Source organism: Symphalangus syndactylus, chromosome 12 (genome assembly GCF_028878055.3).
Source record: "Symphalangus syndactylus isolate Jambi chromosome 12, NHGRI_mSymSyn1-v2.1_pri, whole genome shotgun sequence".
Lineage (NCBI taxonomy): Eukaryota > Metazoa > Chordata > Mammalia > Primates > Hylobatidae > Symphalangus > Symphalangus syndactylus.
In genome coordinates this window covers 123,696,125-123,719,264 of record NC_072441.2, presented here as the reverse complement: position 1 = coordinate 123,719,264, position 23,140 = coordinate 123,696,125, and the positions used below count along the sequence as shown (strand labels likewise).

Sequence of the window (23,140 nt, the reverse complement as noted above, 5' to 3'; positions counted from 1 at the left end):
TTAAAATTTTTATTACATTATTTAACCCAGACAAAATAAACTCAAAGTAGTTCAAATGGACAATTTATTTTACCTTTCAAAAGCAGGCCATGAGGTCTCTTCACTTAGTTCAGAACCATCGCTGCTACCTAAAATGAAAAGTTATTCTACTTTTTAAACATCAGAATTACCTCTCTAGTTTGCATTTCACAATTTAAAAATAAATTAATTAACTATGCTCATAAAATGACAATCACATTGCAGATGAACATATCTATATATAATTCTTTATTCTAATATTACTGCTGTTAGGTTTATTTTGCAATATATTGGAATACAGTTGACACGACAACTTAAAATAACAAAATAGCATAAAACGTTTTTGCTTGCCTATTTGTAGCTGAAATTCATTATGTCAATAAACAATTTTTCCTACCATTAGAGAACATAAAATAACACAAAATTTCTTATTAGGTTTGTCATAATTTAGGACCAATATAATTATAAAATCCTTGGAGATTCATGGCATACTTCTTTCTCTTTGTATTAAAGTCCATTACTACTCTAAGTATAAAAAGCCTAATGAAATCCAATTATTTGTCTCTAGAGACAAAGTTAAAGAGGATGGAATCTCTAAATTTTAAAAACTAAAAACCGTTGCTATAAAAATGCAACAATTTTCTCTTTGGCCAAAAGATCAGTTAAAATTAAAATGGTCTTCAAACAGAATGTTTACAATTAGCTAGGGGGAAAAAAAACCAACAAAAAAACTTTGGGGAATGAATTTAGAGAGTCCAAAACAGCTTAGTTGACTTAAATGTTACTTTAAAGATAATTCTGGCTCTCAAAAAAATTAGGATGACTAACAGTTCAAGTTAAATTGTCTATCAGACAGGGGTCTAAGAAGAGAGACTCAAACTCTCTTTTACAAGCAGGATTCTGAGAGACTCAAACTCTAACGCTGTAAGGTATCCATCAGATACCTGTAATGGATGCTGTAAGGTATCCATTAGACTCGTCTCTCTTAGAGACGATGGATTAATACCCTTCTATGGGTTTGCAATGGCACTAGTTATGTACCACCCTTGGATAAACTGAGATAACAATCATTGAAATAATTTTCTGTATTGTATGGTTCAAAAGAAGAACCAGAGTTAACCCGTGGTGGTGGTGGGATCTTACATATTATCTACATTATCTTTTGATTTGTGGTACTATGTGGAAAAGACTGAAAATTTAAGCATAATTAGGATAACTTATTTGTAGAAAATGTAAGCATGAAGCTCAGAGTGAATATGCTTCTCTGAGTTAGCTAGGTGAGACTACTCAAGATTATCTAGGATAGATACCACATTAGAAAATGTTTGAGGCCATTGTTCTAAGCACTGGTTAATTTTCCCACAGTATTTTCAAAGCCTTCACTGTAGATTAATATTACATGTAAAAGTTAAAGCTAAGGAAAAAAACTCGTCTGTGTATATTAACACCTATCATCTTATGGTAATAGACTTGTTCTTTTTTTCATATTGCTAAAGCTTTAAAACAAAAATCCTCGAAGGTAAATGCCTATGTGTAATGTTCTTAATTTACAAACTAGGATGCCAAGATCTTTTACTGTTTACTTACTTAGCCTTAGAATAATTAAAAAATAAACACAAATGCAAAAATCTGCTCTAAAAGACAAAAGTCTCCACACTGAGACACTAACTGTAACTCAATAAAATAACTAAACAATAATCTTGCGGTAGCCAAAAGGACATCCATGAAAAGTAAAAGCTATAAACTACAGAATAGTTCTCATTATAACACTTATGAGAAAGAGTAAAATATTATATACTTGAGAGCTGTAATTTTAAAAATTACTTTTTGCTTTAAGTGGCATGCCAAATTCCATACGTGTAGAAAATTTTTGACTGAAAGAAAGTTCTTTCCTTTGCAAAATTATTCTTCATACCGAGATTAGTATTTGCATACAGGCAACTTAGAACATTGATAAGAGGTATTTCAGGTGACAAACTTGCCTTCTTTTTAAAAAATTTTATCATTTAATCACTTGCATTTTTATATAAAAAGGGGACTATCAGAATAAACAACTACTGAATGGTAATGGAGAGCTCTGAAATAATTTAATTTTAACTCTCAAGGGCTAAGAAAGTCAGTATGTTCCAGAAAATCAATCTCCTTTTGCATCTCTTTCTACTGGCTGTTGACCAATATTGATTAAGATATTAGTAACAACAGGCTTAGCCCTTGAACAATCTGGTAGTTAATCATAGATGAAGACATATTCCTCCTTTATTTCTTTTTAAAAATAAAAGTAGCTATTGGATGAATAATTTATTTATTTATTTTTTTTGAGACAGAATCTCGCTCTGTGATCCAGGCAGGGTAGGTGCAGTGCTGCGAACACGGCTCGCTGCAACCTCTGCTTCCTGGGTTCAAATGATTCCTATGCCTCAGCCTCCTAAGTAGCTGGGATTACAGGCATGCACCATCACGCCCTGCTAATTTTTGTATTTTTAGTAGAGATGGGGTTTTGCCATGTTGGTCAGGCTCATTTTGAACTCCTGACCTCAACAGATCTGCCCATCTGGGCCTCCCAAAGTGCTGGGATTACAGGTGTGAGCCACACTGCCCAGCCTATATGAATAATTTCTAATTGTAAAAAGAAATAATGCTCACCTAGAAGACTCAAAAATTAAAAGTTTAGGAAGTAAAAACAAACAAATCCCTCTCTTAATCTCACATCCCTTTCTAATATGGTCCCTATTTTCTGCTCTCCTTCACAGTAGCTGTTTCCTCACCTCTCATTTTCAAATCTACTCCAATCTAGGCCATGCCCTAACACTTCCATGAAGCAACTCTTATCAAGGTCACCAATGACTTTTATCTTGCCAAATCCCCCAGTCAATTCCCCATTCTCATCTTAGCTCTCTTTTTCGCATTTGATATTCACATATTCAGTACTTTCCTCCTCCTTGAGATACTTCACCTACTGGGCTTTTGTTTTTTTCCCCCTACTTCATTGATCTCTCCTTTTTAGTTTCCTTTGATGACTCATCCTTCTTTTAAAAAATAATCAGATTTCTAAATGTGAGAATGTTTTCTTATTTATGTACACTCTCTCTTTAGGTCCTCTCAACCAATCATGGCTTATAAATATGTTACCTCTCGTATATCTTCAGATCTGACCTTACCCCAGAGCTCCAGATTCATATATTCAACAACCTACCTGACATCTCCATAGGGACTAAACATGTCCAAAACAGACCTGATTCCCCAAATTCAGTCCCCCTTCACAAACACTTCACTGCCCACAGATTCTTGCTCTGTCTTCTCTACCTTGGTAATAGTATCATCATCTAACTATTATATTTGTTTAACCCAAATAACCTCAAGTCATCCTTGCTCCACACTCTTCCTCCTCCCCATACCCAAATCACATGCAGTTAACTAATTCAACCAGCCCCTATGTTCTTTTTCCACCTTCTTCAAATGCTTCCCCTTCTGGAGTTAAAAACAGCAAGCACTTTGAAAACCATCACAAATTATTAACTTCATCCTGTATTTAACTGCTACTTTGTTTTTTTAACCAAATTTTCTCTATGTGTGGTGGGGTTTTTTTCCAGCCAAGTTTTATTAACATTTTTATTTAATGTTAAATTGCAACCCTCTCAGAGAAGTATTTCTCACCTATTGATATTCCACTAGAAAGAGTAGAACTTTCAGCTTGGCCTCGAGATGGCGCATGAGGCTCCATGACGCTATCATCTAACAGATGTCTTGGCCCTGCATTTGGAAACGTTGCACTCTTAAATTCTGCTGTGTTCATTTTATGAATGAAACTGGAAACAAAGAGAAAAAAAAGTTCGTATCTTTTATTATTGTTACTAATTTAAAAACTGCTCTTTATCTAAAGATTTAGGACATAAAAGATTTACCTAACTGTCATACTCAGATCTTACCATAAAAGCCTCAAATGAACAGTTCAGGGAAAATGTCTTAGGAAACTTGGCCATATCTATCTATATAATTAGAGCATACTTTAAAATAATTTCATTTTAAGCCTCGCGTCCATTTAAAAAATTGTTTCCACATTCACTTTTGGAGAACAGTTATTAAATTTCCAGAGAAATCATGGCAAAAGTGAACATGTACCCCCATTTTGAAAAAACAATACTGCAAAACTAATGAAGTTAAACAAAAAGTCAGTTTTCTTTATATTTAGGAATAAATAAAATAATTTTTATAGCTGTTATTTTTGACTTATTTTGGTTAAGACAAACAATGACTGTCTTGATATAAAGGTTTTAATTTTTTTAAAAAGGTATATTGCTATCCTGATTTTATTTATGATGGCCCTCTGTAATGTTCATTTATCGTCCCCAAATATAAATGCATTGTTGACAAAATCCCATTTCCAAATTCAGGTAAAGTAAGAAATAAAAGCTTTTAGGCAAACAAGGCATTTTACTGAATCAGAAAACGGCTATTAAGAAAAAAGAAAACTATTCGAGGATACCATTTTCTACTGAACTAATAGACAATAAATCCAATTACAAATGACTTAAAAATTTGAAAGATAAAATTAAAAATGCTGACTTATAACCCAAGCTATGGCACTTCCTATGTCCATGTGGAATCAGATTCCGAGGGGATGGCGGTGTCTGTGGGAGCAAGGCTCCTTCAGCTGCCACACTTTTTCGTCCACTCTGTGGAGACGCTCCTACTTCAGGACCTAAGGGTTAAATTTAAAGAGATTTTCAAATGATTATTTTTCAATCCCTTGATATAAAATACTAAACGTGGTTCAAATTTTGAGATAGTACTGATGTTAGTTCTATTTAATTGGCTTGAAGATGAGAAATATATTCTAAGTCCTAAAACACAAAATCTCAAACCATACAAAATCCATTAATTTTTATCTTACTTACACTAAGTAGAGGCAGTGTAAATATTTTCTCCATTTACGTAGGAAGAAGCAGAATTAGAAGAGACTAGCTTTCACATTACAGACAAAATCTGGACTAAACATCCAGGTCTTCTGAGTCCTAGGTTCAGTGCTCTTTTAATTTTATACATTACCTCTTTACTCCTAGTTTCAACTTCCTCTTAGATAAAGAATGTGTAGGGTAGGTCAAACACTCAAATTAGAAATTAAATCTATACTGACACTGTTCAGGCTTATGGGAATAAATAAAAGAATATTATAAAAGTGCAAAACAGCACCTTAAGAATAAAAAGAAAAGCAAATTTAAGAAATTTAAACTGCAATGTTTTTTCTGCTTGGAATATTCTTCCCCACAGACATTGTCATGGTTTGTTTCTTCACTTCTTCACATCTTATCAGATTAGCCATCAAATATTTTTAGAATATACATGAAACTTAGTGCGAAGGCCTATATTGGGAATTTTAAAAAAGGTACTTAACAGGGATTTCTTAAATAATGACAATTTTATGTATTTTTAAAAATTATTTGTGGTATATGCATAATATCCCCATTACAATGTAACAGGTAAAGTACGGAAGTATGCTTTTTATATTTTTAATACTTGGTCCAGCACTAAAGTGAACATTTGAAAAAATTACGTCACTAAAATTGACTTCTATAATTATTCAAATTAGTAGACTTTCCCATGAGACCACAGAAATTTCTAGTGTAATCAACCTTCATTGCCTAGGACAGTGCCTTCTTAATTAAAAATGAATATTCATAACTACTTATCCATTATTTTCCACCTGTTGCATCTATCTATTTTCCTTGATTAGGTAGCATATTTGTTTGTACACTACTAACAAACGATAGCAACATTTTTTTTTTTGGAGATGGAGTCTTGCTCTGTCGCCCAGGCTGGAGTGCAGATCTCGGCTCATTGCAAGATCCGCCTCCCGGGTTCACGCCATTCTGCTGCCTCAGCCTCCTGAGTAGCTGGGACTATAGGTGCCCGCCACCATGCCTGGCTAATTTTTTTGTCATTTTTTTAGTAGAGACAGGGTTTCACCCTGTTAGCCAGGATGGTCTTGATCTCCTGACCTTGTGATCCGCCTGCCTTGGCCTCCCAAAGTGCTGGGATTACAGGTGTGAGCCACCCCGCCTGGCCAGCAACTTTTAAATTAAAAAACAAAAAACCCAGAAAGGGCAGATTTTAATATCAAAATAAATTTTACATGCACTATAAGATGTACTAAGTTTTTATTTACTTTGGAGTATATTCTCTCTTATTAGGTTATCTGATTTAGATTTGGTAACAAGAGAAAACTATGTACTGACCTACTAAATCTTCTCTGGAAGCAGCAGAACGTGGGGTGCTTGTCCCTGGTTCTATCTTTAATGAAAGCCTGAATTTTAAAAAGACAAAATACATACAATGATTAATTAACATTTGACAAAATAAGATTAAAGTTGTGTATTTTCTCACGAAAAAACTAAAAACATTTTTATGAAATAATCTGACCTATATATTTTTCTTCAAGAGCAATCTTCTTCTTTTTAAGAGACAGGGAATCTCACTTAAGCCTCAAACTCCTGGGCTCAAGCGATCCTTCCATCTTGGCCTCCCAAAGTGCTGGGATTACAGGCATGAGCCACCAAGCCTGGCCATGGGCAATTTTTAATTGAGATGTTAAGTCTCTTATCTCTTTCATACAAAGCTGATCTTATGGTTATTCTAGGAAATATTAGGAAGGGAAAATACATTAAAAAGTTGTATTTAAAAACACAAAAATCTCCCCAATTATCCCAAAGTTGCCAAACCATGGAACACATTTAAAGATATTTGATGAATGACTAAATGGTGATTCAACTTAGAGCTTACACTGATACTTTACATTTAAATTCAGAAACTTTCATATATATTATTAAATATATTATGCAAATTATTTCTAAAAACACCTTATTTAAAACAAACCATCTAACAAACCAGCTGACAGAACTCTTCAGCAGAAAGATCTATACAAATAAAAACTTTGTTTGCAAAATTCCTAGTGAGTCCCTGTCCTAAGTCAGAGTTTATTATATGGTACTTAAGTTCCATTTAGGATAATATATCCAGTTCTGAGTTTCACAGTGAAAGAGATTATGATTTTTATCAGTGGAAGCTATTTCAGAAAATAGGACACTAAAGTGGTTGCAGAAAATGCTTTGGTGTGATACATGAAGCCTAATATTGCTGAATCTGTCTGAAATTTAATAAAAACTGTTTAGTATTCTACTAAAATTTTAAAAGTAACTGAACAATACAAGTACATTTATAATGATAAATCTACTGTAGGTTATTAATTATATTCCAGTTATTTGTTAATATAAAATGCATATATTGAATAGACAAATGATTAACCAGACTCTTTTTCTTCTTATGAAGATGTTTAACTATTTAGGCTACAAACCATACTGCATTCATTCATGGGACAAATATTTACTGAACACTTGTGTTGGGCACTGTGCTCAGAACTGGAATATGACAGAGATTACGGCAGACACGGTATTCCTGTCCTTCTGAAGCTTACAGTCTAGTGGATGAAAGAAAAGTAGTACATGAAATAACTACCATTTCCCAATGGCACCAAAATAGAAAGGAACAGAAAGAGAGCTTATTGGGTGAATCACATTGCTACTGATAGCAGCTAGAAACTGACAGCAATATAAAAAGCAGAGGCATCTTTAAAAAGCAGTGAAGGCTAGTCTGAGTGCCAGCTGCTTACAACATCGTCAAAGCACCACATAATAATAGAGATGCTGATTCATTAAGAACAGACATGCTCAGTATTAAAATAAAATCACCCAGAAAAATTTTCATCCTGATCAAGACATGTAATTTGTAATATCTATACTGGCTGCCTATGTAGATGAAGTTGCCCAAAACAGGACTTTTGTAAGTGACATGCCATTTCTATTTACAAATTTTTCATCATAAAAGGCATTTTTTTCTTTTTTCTTTTTTTTTATTATACGTTAGGTTTTAGGGTACATGTGCACAATGTGCAGGTTTGTTACATATGTATCCATGTGCCATGTTGATTTCCTGCACCCATTAACTCGTCATCTAGCATTAGGTATATCTCCTAATGCAGTCCCTCCCCACTCCCCCCACCACAAAACAGTCCCCGGAGTGTGATGTTCCCTTTCCTGTGTCCATGAGTTCTCATTGTTCAATTCCCACCTATGAGTGAGAACATGTTGTGTTTGGTTTTTTGTCCTTGCAATAGTTTACTGAGAATGATGTTTTCCAGTTTCATCCATGTCCCTACAAAGGACATGAACTCATCATTTTTTATGGCTGCATAGTATTCCATGGTGTATATGTGCCACATTTTCTTAATCCAGTCTATCGTTGTTGGACATCTGGGTTGGTTCCAACTCTTTGCTATTGTGAATAGTGCCACAATAAACATACATGTGCATGTGTCTTTATAGCAGCATGATTTATAGTCCTTTGGGTATATACCCAGTAATGGGATGGCTGGGTCAAATGGTATTTCTAGTTGTAGATCCCTGAGGAATCGCCACACTGACTTCCACAATGGTTGAACTAGTTTACAGTCCCACCAACAGTGTAAAAGTGTTCCTATTTCTCCACATCCTCTCCAGCACCTGTTGTTTCCTGATTTTTTAATCATGGCCATTCTAACTGGTGTGAGATGATATCTCACTGTGGTTTTGATTTGCATTTCTCTGATGGCCAGTGATGATGAGCATTTCTTCATGTGTTTTTTGGCTGCATAAATGTCTTCTTTTGAGAAGTGTCTGTTCATGTCCTTTGCCCACTTTTTGATGGGGTTGTTTGTTTTTTTCTTGTAAATTTGTTTGAATTCATTGTAGATTCTGGATATTAGCCCTTTGTCAGATGAGTAGGTTCAAAAATTTTCTCCCATTCTGTAGGTTGCCTGTTCACTCTGATGGTAGTTTCTTTTGCTGTGCAGAAGCTCTTTAGTTTAATTAGATCCCATTTGTCAATTTTGGCTTTTGTTGCCATTGCTTTTGGTGTTTTAGACATGAAGTCCTTGCCCACGCCTATGTCCTGAATTGTATTGCCTAGGTTTTCTTGTAGGATTTTAATGGTTTTAGGTCTAACATTTAAGTCTTTAATCCATCTTGAATTAATTTTTGTATAAGGTGTAAGGAAGGGATCCAGTTGCAGCTTTCTACATATGGCTAGCCAGTTTTCCCAGCACCATTTATTAAATAGGGAATCCTTTCCCCATTTCTTGTTTTTGTCAGGTTTGTCAAAGATCAGATAGTTGTAGCTATGCGGCATTATTTCTGAGGGCTCTGTTCTGTTCCATTGATCTATGTCTCTGTTGTGGTACCAGTACCATGCTGTTTTGGTTACTGTAGCCTTGTAGTATAGTTTGAAGTCAGGTAGCTTCATGCCTCCAGCTTTGTTCTTTTGGCTTAGGATTGACTTGACGATGCCGGCTCTTTTTTGGTTCCATATGAACTTTAAAGTAGTTTTTTCCAATTCTGTGAAGAAAGTCATTGGTAGCTTGACGGGGATGGCATTGAATCTATAAATTACCTTGGGCAGTAGGGCCATTTTCACGATATTGATTCTTCCAACCCATGAGCATGGAATGTTCTTCCATTTGTTTGTATCCTCTTTTATTTCATTGAGCAGTGTTTTGTAGTTCTCCTTTAAGAGGTCCTTCACATCCCTTGTAAGTTGGATTCCTAGGTATTTTATTCTCTTTGAAGCAATTGTGAATGGGAGTTCACTCATGATTTGGCTCTCTGTCTGTTACTGGTGTACAAGAATGCCTGTGATTTTTGTACATTGATTTTGTATCCTGAGACTTTGCTGAAGTTGCTAATCAGCTTAAGAAGATTTTGGGCTGAGACAATGGGGTTTTCTAGATATACAATCATGTCATCTGCAAACAGGGACAATTTGACTTCCTCTTTTCCTAATTGAATACCCTTTATTTCCTTCTCCTGCCTGATTGCTCTGGCCAGAACTTCCAGCACTATGTTGAATAGGAGTGGTGAGAGAGGGCATCCCTGTCTTGTGCCAGTTTTCAGAGGGAATGCTTCCAGTTTTGACCATTCAGTATGATATTGGCTGTGGGTTTGTCATAGACAGCTCTTACTATTTTGAGATACATTCCATCAATACCTAATTTATTGAGAGTTTTTAGCACGAAGGGCTGCTGAATTTTGTCAAAGGTCTTTTCTGCATCTATTGAGATAATCATATGGTTTTTGTCTTGGTTCTGTTTATATGCTGGATTACATTTATTGATTTGCGTATGTTGAACCAGCCTTGCATCCCAGGGATGAAGCCCACTTGATCATGGTGGATAGGCTTTTTGATGCGCTGCTGGATTCGGTTTGCCAGTATTTTATTGAGGATTTTTGCATCAATGTTCATCAAGGATATTGGTCTGCAATTCTCTTTTTTGGTTATGTCTCTGCCAGGCTTTGGTATCAGGACGATGCTGGCTTCATAAAATGTGTTAGGGAGGATTCCCTCTTTTTCTATCGATTGGAATAGTTTCAGAAGGAATGGTACCAGTTCCTCCTTGTACCTCTGGTAGAATTCGGCTGTGAATCCATCAGGTCCTGGACTCTTTTTGGTTGGTAAGCTATTGATTATTGCCACAATTTCAGAACCTGTTATTGGTCTATTCAGAGATTCAACTTCTTCCTGGTTTAGTCTTGGGAGGGTGTATGTGTCGAGGAATTTATCCATTTCTTCTAGATTTTCTAGTTTATTTGCATAGAGGTGTTTGTAGTACTCTCTGATGGTAGACTGTATTTCTGTGGGATCGGTGGTGATATCCCCTTTTTCATTTTTTATTGCATCTATTTGATTCTTCTCTCTTTTCTTCTTTATTAGTCTTGCTAGTGGTCTATCAATTTTGTTGATCTTTTCAAAAAACCAGCTCCTGGATTCATTAATTTTTTGAAGGGTTTTTTGTGTCTCTATTTCCTTCAGTTCTGCTCTGATTTTAGTTATTTCTTGCCTTCTGCTAGCTTTTGAATGTGTTTGCTCTTGCTTTTCTAGTTCTTTTAATTGTGATGTTAGGGTGTCAATTTTGGATCTTTCCTGCTTTCTCTTGTGGGCATTTAGTGCTATAAATTTCCCTCTACACACTGCTTTGAACGTGTCCCAGAGATTCTGGTATGTTGTGTCTTTGTTCTCGTTGGTTTCAAAGAACATCTTTATTTCTGCCTTCATTTCATTATGTACCCAATAGTCATTCAGGAGCAGGTGGTTCAGTTTCCATGTAGTTGAGCGGTTTTGAGTGAGTTTCTTAATCCTGAGTTCTAGTTTGATTGCACTGTGGTCTGAGAGACAGTTTGTTATAATTTCTGTTCTTTTACATTTGCTGAGGAGAGCTTTACTTCCAACTATGTGGTCAATTTTGGAATAGGTGTGGTGTGGTGCTGAAAAAAATGTATATTCTGTTGATTTGGGGTGGAGAGTTCTGCAGATGTCTATTAGGTCCACTTTGTGCAGAGTTGAGTTCAATTCCTGGATATCCTTGTTAACTTTCTGTCTCGTTGATCTGTCTAATGTTGACAGTGGGGTGTTAAAATCTCCCATTATTATTGTGTGGGAGTTTAAGTCCCTTTGTAGGTCACTCAGGACTTGCTTTACGAATCTGGGTGCTCCTGTGTTGAGTGCATATATATTTAGGATAGTTGGCTCTTCTTGTTGAATTGATCCCTTTACCATTATGTAATGGCCTTCTTTGTCTCTTTTGATCTTTGTTGGTTTAAAGTCTGTTTTATCAAAGACTAGGATTGCAACCCCTGCCTTTTTTTGTTTTCCATTTGCTTGACAGATCTTCCTCCATCCCTTTATTTTGAGTCTATGTGTGTCTCTGCACGTGAGATGGGTTTCTGAATACAGCACACTGATGGGTCCTGACTCCTTATCCAGTTTGCCAGTCTGTGTCTTTTAATTGGAGCATTTAGCCTATTTACATTTAGTGTTAATATTGTTATGTGTGAATTTGATCCTGTCATTATGATGTTAGTTGGTTATTTTGCTCGTTAGTTGATGCAGTTTCTTCCTGGCCTCGATGGTCTTTACAATTTGGCATGACTTTGCAGTGGCTGGTACCGGTTGTTCTTTCCATGTTTAGTGCTTCCTTCAGGAGCTCTTTTAGGGCAGGCCTGGTGGTGACAAAATCACTCAGCGTTTGCTTGTCTGTAAAGTATTTTATTTCTCCTTCACTTATGAAGCTTAGTTTGGCTGGATATGAAATTCTGGGTTGAAAATTCTTTTCTTTAAGAATGTTGAATATCGGCCCCCACTCTCTTCTGGCTTGTAGAGCTTCTGCCGAGAGATCAGCTGTTAGTCTGATGGGCTTCCCTTTGTGGGTAACCTGATCTTTCTCTCTGGCTGCCCTTAACATTTTTTCCTTCATTTCAACTTTGGTGAATCTGACAATTATGTGTCTTGGAGTTGCTCTTCTCGAGGAGTATCTTTGTGGCATTCTCTGTATTTCCTGAATCTGAATGTTGGCCTGCCTTGCTAGATTGGGGAAGTTCTCCTGGATAATATCTTGCAGAGTGTTTTCCAACTTGGTTCCATTCTCCCCATCATTTTCAGGTACACCAGTCAGATGTAGGTTTGGTCTTTTCACATAGTCCCAAATTTCTTGGAGGCTTTGTTCGTTTCTTTTTATTCTTTTTTCTCTAAACTTCCCTTCTCTCTTCATTTCATTCATTTCATCTTCCATCAGCGATACCCTTTCTTCCAGTTGATCGCATCTGCTACTGAGGCTTCTGCAATCTTCGCGTAATTCTCAAAACTTGGCTTTCAGCTCCATCAGCTCCTTTAAGCCCTTCTCTCCACTGGTTATTCTAGTTATCCATTCTTCTAATTTTTTTTCAAAGTTTTTAACTTCTTTGCTATTGTTTTGAATTTCCTCCCGTAGCTCAGAGTAGTTTGATCGTCTGAAGCCTTCTTCTCTCAACTCGTCAAAGTCATCCTCCATCCAGCTTTGTTCCGTTGCTGGTGAGGAACTGCGTTCCTTTGGAGGAGGAGAGGTGCTCTGCTTTTTAGAGTTTCCAGTTTTTCTGCTCTGTTTTTTCCCCATCTTTGTGGTTTTATCTACTTTTGGTCTTTGATGATGGTGATGTACAGATGGGTTTTTGGTGTGGATGTCCTTTCTGTTTGTTAGTTTTCCTTCTACCAGACAGGACCCTCAGCTGCAGGTCTGTTGGAGTTTACTAGAGTTCCACTCCAGACCCTGTTTGGCTGGGTGTCAGCAGCGGTGGCTGCAGAACAGCGGATTTTCGTGAGACCACAAATTCAGCTGTCTGATAGTTCCTCTGGAAGTTTTGTCTCAGAGGATTACCCGGCCGAGTGAGGTGTCAGTCTGTCCCTACTGGGGGGGTGCCTCCCAGTTAGCTGCTCAGGGGTGAGAGACCCATTTTAGGAGGCAGTCTGTCCGTTCTCAGATCTCCAGCTGCCTGCTGGGAGAACCACTACTCTCTTCAAAGCTGTCAGTCAGACAGGGACATTTAAGTCTGTGGAGGTTCCTGCTGACTTTTTGTTTGTCTGTGCCCTGCCCCCCGACGTGGAGCCTACAGAAGCAGGCAGGCCTCCTTGAGCTGTGGTGGGCTCCACCCAGTTCGAGGTTCCTGGCTGCTTTGTTTACCTAAGCAAGCCCGGGCAATGGCGGGCGCCCCTCCCCCAGCCTCGCTACCGCCTTGCAGCTTGATCTCAGACTGCTGTGCTAGCAATCAGAGAGACTCCGTGGGCACAGGACCCCCCGAGCCAGGTGCGGGACACAATCTCCTAGTGTGCCGTTTTCCAGGACCGTTGGAAAAGCGCAGTATTAGGGTGGGACTGACCCGATATTCCAGGTGCCGTCTGTTACCCCTTTCTTTGACTAGGAAAGGGAACTCCCTGACCCCTTGCGCTTCCCGAGTGAGGCAATGCCTTGCCCTGCTTCGGCTCGCGCACAGTGCGCTTCACCGACTGTCCTGCACTCACTGTTTGGCACTCCCTAGTGAGATGAAACCGGTACCTCAAACAGAAATGCAGAAATCACCCGTCTTCTGTGTCGCTCAGGCTGGGAGCTGTAGACCGGAGCTGTTCCTATTCGGCCATCTTGCCTCCACCCCTAAAAGGCATTTTTTTCTAACAAAATGTTTTCTTCTAATTTTTTATAATAATTTTAATGACATCTTAAAATGCTCTATTTTTCAAACACACTCAATTATTAGGCTCATGCAACATACTGCATGTTTAGAAAAACAATCTGTCAGCGGGTGCGGTGGCTCACGCCTGTAATCCTAGCACTTTGGGAGGCCGAAGTGGGTGGATCATCTGAGGTCAGGAGTTCAAGATCAGCCTGGCCAACATGGTGAAACCCCATCTCCACTAAAAATACAAAAATTAGCCGGGCATGATGGCAGGCACCTGTAATCCCAGCTACTCGGGAGGCTGAGGCAGAAGAACTCCTTGAACCCCAGGGGGCGGAGGTTGCAGTGAGCTGAGATCGCGCCACTGCCCTCCAAACTGGGAAAGACAGTGAGATTCCATCTCCAAAAAAAAAAAAAGAAAGAAAAAGGAAAAGAGAAAGAAAAACAATGTCTTCTCTAGTCCCGTATGATGTCCCAGTAACACCAAATGACTCACCATTCCCCATGCAAAGACACTGTTTCTTATCTCACTCCTTTGATCATTCCATCCCCAGCATCCTTTTCCTTACCCTTCATGTGAGACTAACTCTCACTCACCTGTTAAGATTCAGCCTCAGATGACGCTGTCTCCTGAAGCTGTTCATATTTCCTTTCTTTTTAGTTTTCCTAGGTAAAGCTGGGTTAGGTCCCCCCTTATCTATGTTTCCACAGCATCCTTGGCATATCTTTATTATGGTTCTGTTTGAAATGTTTTATAATCATCTGTTTTGTGGATGTATTTGACATTAGACTGAGCTTCTTGTGGACAAGAACAGTATCTTATTTTTATAATCCCAGCAACTAGCACAGTAACTGGCCTATAACAAAACCTTAGTAAATATCTGTCAATGTAATGGAAGGGCTGCTCTGGTTCTAGCTCCTCATGAAAACAAAAATCAGTATAATAGCATTAGCTTTCCTACAAAAATGAAAGCACTATATGCTATGTCTGTTTAAGAATGTCAGAACTACTTCATGGCTTCCCTGGCTAAGTCTACCCTTTTAGCAAAGTAAAAACTAGGTTTAATAAATACTGTATTATAATTTTACAGTAGTCACAAAAAATTTGCCATCCTCTATAAATTGTGCAAAATTTTCTTAAGATTACATTTCAATCTAATAAACTTTAAATTCTTTTAAATTCAGTAAGTTTCTTGAGCCAGATAAATATCTAATAGCTGCTTACTCACATTTTGAATTTTAAGATATCTGTTCTACACCTCACTGGACAAAAAAGTATTTATTAGGCAGGAGTTCTATGTCAGTAATTAGAGAGAAGGGAAAAAGTGTTAAGTATAAGACACAGACCATCAAACTTGAAAAACAACCTAGGGCAACAGATTTGTGAAACAACTCCAGCCTTAAAAAGCTTCTTCACTGACTTCATACATTTTCAAGTAAGTAACCATGTACAAACTTTTTGTAGAATGAAAATTGGTACAGAAATACAGTGTTGGTATTATGGTGTGAGACAGAAGATGGCAATAAAGGCGTTTTCAAACATTAGTAGAATTTTAGATGCATTTAGAAAAATTATTCCTAGATGTTTTCCAGAATTTCTATAGCCATTTACTGGGACTACTTCTGTTCTCCAAAATTTTTTTAAAAACTGTCAAAATCTGGAAAAAGGAAGTTAATAATCATTACCAAAGGAAGATAAAAAATATTTCTATGTAATGCACTAACATTGAAAAATAATCTAGTCTTTCACTTCGATAAATTTTTGAAACACGACCTTTTATTGGAAAAAATATTTGTGAAAGTGCAAAATTCAATTTGAAAGCTTGCGAACAACTGGGATAATAAAGCTAAGTAAACTTTTTTAAAAAAGTAACAAATGAAGCTAAAAGAGTGAAGCTTCAAGAGAAATAAGCTCTTTATCCTCCCACCTTAAAAAAAAAAAAACCCCAGCAGTTACGATGTAAACTATATCAATGAAAGATGAAAGTGTTAATAATTTAAAAATTTCCTCTCCCATCTTTGGGAAATACTGTGGATATAAGGAGATAAAAATAGATATCGGCTATTTTAAAAGTGATTTCAAAGAATCTTTTTTTTTTAGACAGAGTTTTGCTCTTTTTGCCCAGGCTGGAGTGCAATGGGGCATTCTCAGCTCACTGCAACCTCTGCCTCCTGTGTTCAAGTGATTCTCCTGCCTCAGCCTCCCAAGCAGCTGGGATTACAGGCATGCACCATACCCGGCTAATTCTGTATTTTTAGTACAGACAGTGTTTCACTATATTGGTCAGGCTGGTCTTGAACTCCTGACCTCAAGTGATCCACCCGCCTTGGCCTCCCAAAGTGCTGGGGTTACAGGCGTGAGCCACTGTGCCCGGCCTCAAAAATCTTTAATAATGAACTTGCTATAATACAGGGAAAAGGATAAGTGTGCTACATTGGAGAAAGGTCTCTTCTCCTGAGACAAGATGGACCAATAGTCTCTCAATCCACAAAAACAATGAAAAACAAACAACGATGTGTCAATAATTAGCATTAAAGAAGAGTAATTTTTCTATTTTAAAAACAGTTTCATTAATTTTTCTGTCTATTAAAAGACAAATTCTGTAAAGATTCACTGATTGAATATGCGGGAAAGGAAGAAATTTAAATTAGAACTATCAAACCTTAGCTTTCTACAAACAGAGATAAAATATTAAAAAGAACAGATGAGGTATTTGTATATTGGCTCAATCATAACAAGTGATTAAGAAGTAATACATGTTAGTACCTTTATTGCTGTAAACCTACCACTGGATTAGTCCTTTGTATGGTACCATGTAGGATTTAGATGTTTAAATACATAGGGATAGAAAGGTGAGGACAGGACAAAGTTATACAAACCACTTTTGAAGATCCAACCTACTTGTAATTATCGTCTTCCACAAATTTTTGTAGTTCTTCTATATACTGAACAGAGTTCAGATATTTTTGGACATGAGGCAACATGGGAATATCTAGACAAAAGGTGATAAATAATTATCTGATAAAGTACATCTTAACCAGAACTTTAAAAATTAAGCTGAAAATAACTTCAAGGTAAATTAAGGCCACATGGCAGCAAAATTTAAATTAACTCTAGAAGGGCATTACTGAGATAAACTTTAATGTGAAACTGAAGGTAATTTAGAAAATTACAGTTGTATATTGTTTGTATAGATTGTCGTATTTTTTAATAGCTCCAATTATGAAGTCCCATATATTTGAGAAATTTCACAGAAAAAGATCAGGAACTATTCTAAACTAAACAGAAGACGTGAAGGCAGTTACTTTTCTTTTAAAAAAACCTGGTTCCCATTTATAAATGTGGTTTATCTCCTCCCCTTATAAGTAAGTTTCGAGCAAGATTAATTTAACATCACAACTTGATGCTATGTTTAAAATATTGAGAAAAGGACAAAATAAGGAATTATTTGATTTAACTTTCAGTAAGATTCTATCTCCACACTGATACTTTTAGGAAGTTTTTGAGGTTTTCTAAAAAGTATAGATGCATGAAGTAAAAGTTAGCTTTAAGATAAATTCACTTGAAGTAATCATATATTGTAAAACTCAGTTTTTTAACCCATAAAAATTATGTACTAACAGCCTAACTTTATTCCCTATCAAACTGGAAGTATTAAAACATTAAAAATAAAAAAGCCTTTTCTCATCATTTAGGCTTATGTAGCTGTTTCTATATTTGTCATTCCATAAAATACATGTTGGACAAAAATTGGTTATTTACTTGATAGTCTGACTCAAGAAAGTTGGTCAATTGTCACGAGGCTCAAGGGTCTCAGCTATACTTCCCTAATTGAAAACTGTAAGAACGATTTACATAACAGATCAGGGAGATCAAATGAGATAATAGAAAATGACTAGAAAATGACTTTGTAAACGATAAAGGGCCAAATAGCTGTGCTATAAAGGGCCAAATAGCTGTGAGGTAGTAATAGTAAATACTTAGTGCCCTTGTGCTGTGAGAAAGTTGCTGCAAAATAGCAGAAAAGCAAAATATAAAAATAAAAATTTTAAATATTAAATACTTAAAATTCCTTAAAAGCAAGATCTTAAACAGGATGCTACATAGTAAATGGCAAAATAAAACAAGCATTATTTTCTTTTACATTAGAATGGAAATAAGAAATTGATGTCCCCTGCTGTGTGAAAAGTGATCATCAGTGTGTGTAAATAAATCACTGGAATTACAGCAATGTTAATGGCTTGGCATTATCCCCCAGAAACTTACCATATTCACAAGACTGTTGTAAATCAGAAATTATTCGAAGGATATTATTCATTAAATTTGATCTTTGCTCATTTTCTAGAATGCTGCCAGTTGATGGGTATGCTGAATCGATGTATGTTAAATCTGACAAATAGATACCTGAAACAAAATTAGATAAATGAATGTTTTCTTAGTTGTAGGTTGGGAGACTATGACAAAGAAAAGGGGGGAAAGGGTTGTTTATAGATATATTCCACTGCATGCCACACTTAAAATATATTGCTATTAATACACTGAAGCCTGGGTAACACATGGTTACTGAGGCCTAGCTTTCCATACAGTTAGGGTCAGACATATACCAATTTTTTGTAATAATATGCTATTTTGTAAATGTCTTCTTGTGATTTCATTTTCAAGTATGGTTTGAGGCTAGAGTTAGAAACTCCAGCACATATGGGAATTAATGGAAAGGAGCTGAGTTCTTCAATTGGCTCTGCCTCTGACTAGTTTCATAATGGAGACTTATTTTAAACTCAGAACCTCAGATTTAAAACCTATGCAAGTATCCATTTTCCAAGGTGTGTTACAACTTGAAGATATTAATTTAGCCAGCAGCCCAGCCACTGCCTGACATAGGGAAATTATTTAATATTTGTTTTTACTCTCTTGCCTTGAGTTGATAGCTATCATTTGAGTCTTAACTACTTTGAAAATTATCTCAATCTGGTAGAAATGTTTTACATTTTAAAGATCAACAAATGAATTTCTGAAATGGTTCATGTGACTACAAATTGAAGTTAACTATTTCTTACCCTCCATGCTTTTTGTACCAACAAAAATAACACATCCTCTAAAATTTGGTTGTACTAGTCCTTAACATGAAAGGTCACTTATTTAAGATTATTTCTGGAGAGATCACAATGCACATGTGAAATGTATTAGACAACCATAGCTGGAGAGAGAAGAAAAACATGCTTTCCTACTTTTACCCTATTACTTTATGCTCATGAACTCTCAGGGTAAATGCAACCAAAATGACATACCCACTGCCTTCTAAATAAACCCTGTTTTTACTCAGCTTTTTCTTATACCTTAAATGTTTTCTGGACTAATCTCTGCCTATCCAAATCTTATATTTTGCTTATCCAATTCGGTGTCAATATTCTCTAGTTTTCTCACAGATTCCAAGAAAGGAATTCAGACACTGTCTAGTCTAATCCTCTCCTTTTATAGATGAAGAACCTGAAATACACAGATAGTAAAGGGACCCGTCTAATGCCATGCAACCTGTTAGTGACAGAGCTGGATCTCAGACGTTTCACTTATGGCCCAATTTTTTAAAAAATTACTTATATTCTGTTAAAAAATCATACATTATCTGTGCTTACTATTCACTTAATGACTTTTATGACTTCAAAATCTCATTACTTAGGTTTTTTTTTTTTACATTTATATCTTATCTATTCAAGACTGCAAACTCATTTAAGGCACTTGCTCTATCTTGCACTCCAAGAGAAAGAAAATCTTGTGCAGTGTTTTGACAATAGGTGCTTAACAGAAAAGGTTGGCATGGCAATCTTTTTACTCATCCTAGTATCATTCATTTTCCAGTCAGTAAATCTTTACAGTATTCTTTAAGCCACCTATCATACTTTTTTTTTCCTTTAGATAACCTCAACTTTATTTCCCTATGACTCCAAATGAATCTGAGGTTCCAAATGAAGCTGAGATTCTTCCCACTTTCCCCAATCTTGGAGGAAGAATCATCCGTCTCTTCTTCCGAAATCTCAACTGTAATTTTGAATGCAATCGTTGCTGCCTCCTTCCAGACAACTACTGTTGCCTCTAATATCATTCACCCCTACTGGCTCCTTCCCCAGAGCCAATATACATAATTTTTTTAAACCATTTTTTTTTTTTCCAAGACAGAGTCTTGCTGTCACAGGCTGGAATGCAGTGGTGCGATCTTGGCTCACTGCAACCTCCGCCTCCTGGGTTCAAGTGATTCTTGTGCCTCAGCCACCCGAATAGCTGAGATGACAGGCATGCGCAACCACGCCTGGCTAGTTCTTGCATTTTTAATAGAGATGGGGTTTCACCACGTTGGCCAGGCTGGTCTCAAACTCCTGGTCTCAAGTGATCCACCCGCCTCAGCCTCCCAAAGTGCTAGGATTACAGGCATGAGCCACTGCACCCAGCCCAATATACATGTTTAAATCTCCCCTACTTATAAAACAAAATCTAAGCAACTCTTCCTTCAAATCTGATCCCACTCCTCAAGATAACATCCTTGTCCTCCCTTCAACAAACACCTTGGAAGAGAAACATAGAATAGTACACTTATTTTATTCTTCATTCTAATATAATATTTGATACACGTGTCAGGAAAATTGTGAAAAACTTTGAGATGGAAAAAAAGATTACTGGGCATCCTGTCTCCAGTGCACCCATTTGGTCCTTCTGAGCTATTTTACAACTCTGCACGGCTGCTGAAAGCTGGTAATACAAATTATTGTCCATAAACGTGCCAAAGAATTATGTCCAGTGGGATCTAATGAGTGCTGACCAATTTTGCAACTATTTGTAAAGTTACTTCAGCGTTCCTGATTGCATATATGTGTGTTACTTTGATTCCCTTATAAATTTAATAATTTAGAAGAAAATTCTGACACATATTCATTTCATATTTGTGTGAGAATCGTGATTTCACAAAAATTATTGCCGGGAACAGTGGCTCACGCCTGTAATCTCAGCACTTCGGGAGGCTGAGGCGGGCAGACTGCTTAGGAGTTTTGAGACCAGTCTGGGCAACACGGTGAGATCCTGGCCCTAAGAAAAAATTATCAACATATGTGACACTTGTTGTTATCAAACAATATAATAAACACTTGTGAAAGACCAGTCAATTTATGACTACAACATCCCTAAGGAGAGCTAAAAGATTCCTCAAGGAAATGGCACAGGGATGTTGGCGTATGTACATCAATAACAGCAATAAAAGACATAAAAAAGTAGCACAGAAAAGCTTAAACAGGAGTTCCATAAGAATTCTGTGCAAAAAAAGTCATTCCTTGCTGATGGGATCAGAGAAATCTTCAAGGAAGAAGTGGGATTTGAGCAGGGTACTAATGTGCCAGTTCTTGCCATTCTTCCATCTTATTAAACTCTGATGACAACTCACCCGTAGTCACTCGCTATACTGTGCTGTCCAATATGATAACCACTTGCCACATGTGACTACTGTTTCGTGGGTCTATTCTGAATTGAGATGTATTTGAATATAAAACAGACAAGATTTTGAAGAGTTAACATGAAAAATTAACGTAAAATATCTATTAACTTTTTTATTGGTTACATGTTAATATTTTAATATGTTGGGGTAAACTACTTTAAAAAAGAACTATGACATCATCAATACGGTTGCATCTATCTGTATGTTCCTTCTCTACTTCATCTCCTTGCTTCCTGTCCAGAAGTAACCATTACCTTGAACTTTAAGATCATTCCCTTATTTTTCCCCCAGACATTTGTATTCCTACTTTTGCCTATTTTTGAGCTTTAAAAATCATATTTTAATGTATGTGTGGATTAAATAATAGTATCTGTAATGTTAGAAAAGTGTCTAGTATGGGAGGCTGAGGCAGGAGAATGGCGAGAACCCGGGAGGCAGAGCTTATAGTGAGCCAAGATCGTACCACTGCACTCCAGCTTGGGTGACAGAGCAAGACTCTGTCTCAAAAAAAAAAAAAAAGAAAAGTGTCTAGTACATACTAAGTGATTTATAAGCATTTATTAAATAAAATTTAAAAATATGGTCTTCTGTGGTTGCTTTGTCTATGTTGTTTCCAAGACTTGTCCACGCTGTTAAATGCTGCTGTAATTCCTTATAGAGAACAAGCTAATGTGTGACGATTGTAACTCATCCATTTTATTTGATAGACTTTTGAGTTACTCCCATCCCACCCCCAACCACGTTGCTACAGACATTCTTATACTCCCAGTACACATGTACAAAATTTCTTCAGGATATATAAACATGCCTAGGAGCAAAACTGCCAAGTGCTAAAGTATATTAATAGCCAACTTTACAAGATGGTGTCACATTATTTTTCAAAGCTTTATCAGTTCACACTCCCACTCATGGTATATAAGCTTCTGTTGATCCACATTTGTGCTAACAACTGGTATTATCCATCTCAATTTTGCCAATCTTCTGAGTATAAAATGGTATCTCTCTGTGTCTTAATTTTTATTTCCTTGATTAGTAATAAGGTTAAACATATATATTTCTAAGTAATAAATGTTTCTGTCCATTTTTTCTTTTGGGTTGTCTTTTTCTTATGGATTTCTAATTTCTTAATGTATTGTGGACATTAATTTGTCAGTTAAATTTTATCTAGTCACCCTTCAACACACTAAATAATCTGAAATCTGTATGTATCACTTATTTTGGCAATGGCATTAATAACTTTCTCATTCTAAGTCTTAAAACATCTCTCTTGGTCTCCCCTCCCTATGTAATTTCTCTGCAGTATTGTAACCATTCTTGTCTAGTTCCCAGGTTTTCTCTACCTTGAACTTTCTTATCTTCCCCGTAAGCCCCCAACATTCTTCTTTTTCCTCATGTTTCTTGGAAGCTGGTTTCCTGGAAATTGGTATCATGGTCTGTCATTAATCTTCCTTTACATTCTACATGTACTTTCTCTAGTATCTTAGTTCCATAGCTTTAGCTACTACCTAATTGCTGGTGACTTTCAAATCTCTCTATATAACTGAGCTCCTGACTTTCATTTTCAATTTAACATATCTAACC

General features: G+C 36.6%; 1 protein-coding gene across 7 annotated transcripts in view; it reads right to left on the bottom strand.

The window, feature by feature from the left end:
- The window catches only part of RALGPS2 (Ral GEF with PH domain and SH3 binding motif 2), a 204,961-nt gene that overhangs the window by 33,387 nt on the left and 148,434 nt on the right, over nucleotides 1-23,140 (bottom strand). For all 7 annotated transcript variants that reach the window (XM_055254607.2, XM_055254605.2, XM_063627487.1 and 4 more), the window contains 6 exons: nucleotides 18,349-18,486; nucleotides 16,984-17,074; nucleotides 6,252-6,319; nucleotides 4,582-4,717; nucleotides 3,673-3,824; nucleotides 74-128 (listed from right to left, as the gene is read on the bottom strand). In XM_055254607.2, the coding sequence (XP_055110582.1) occupies nucleotides 74-128; nucleotides 3,673-3,824; nucleotides 4,582-4,717; nucleotides 6,252-6,319; nucleotides 16,984-17,074; nucleotides 18,349-18,486 (640 nt within the window). The remainder of the gene's footprint in view (nucleotides 1-73; nucleotides 129-3,672; nucleotides 3,825-4,581; nucleotides 4,718-6,251; nucleotides 6,320-16,983; nucleotides 17,075-18,348; nucleotides 18,487-23,140) is intronic.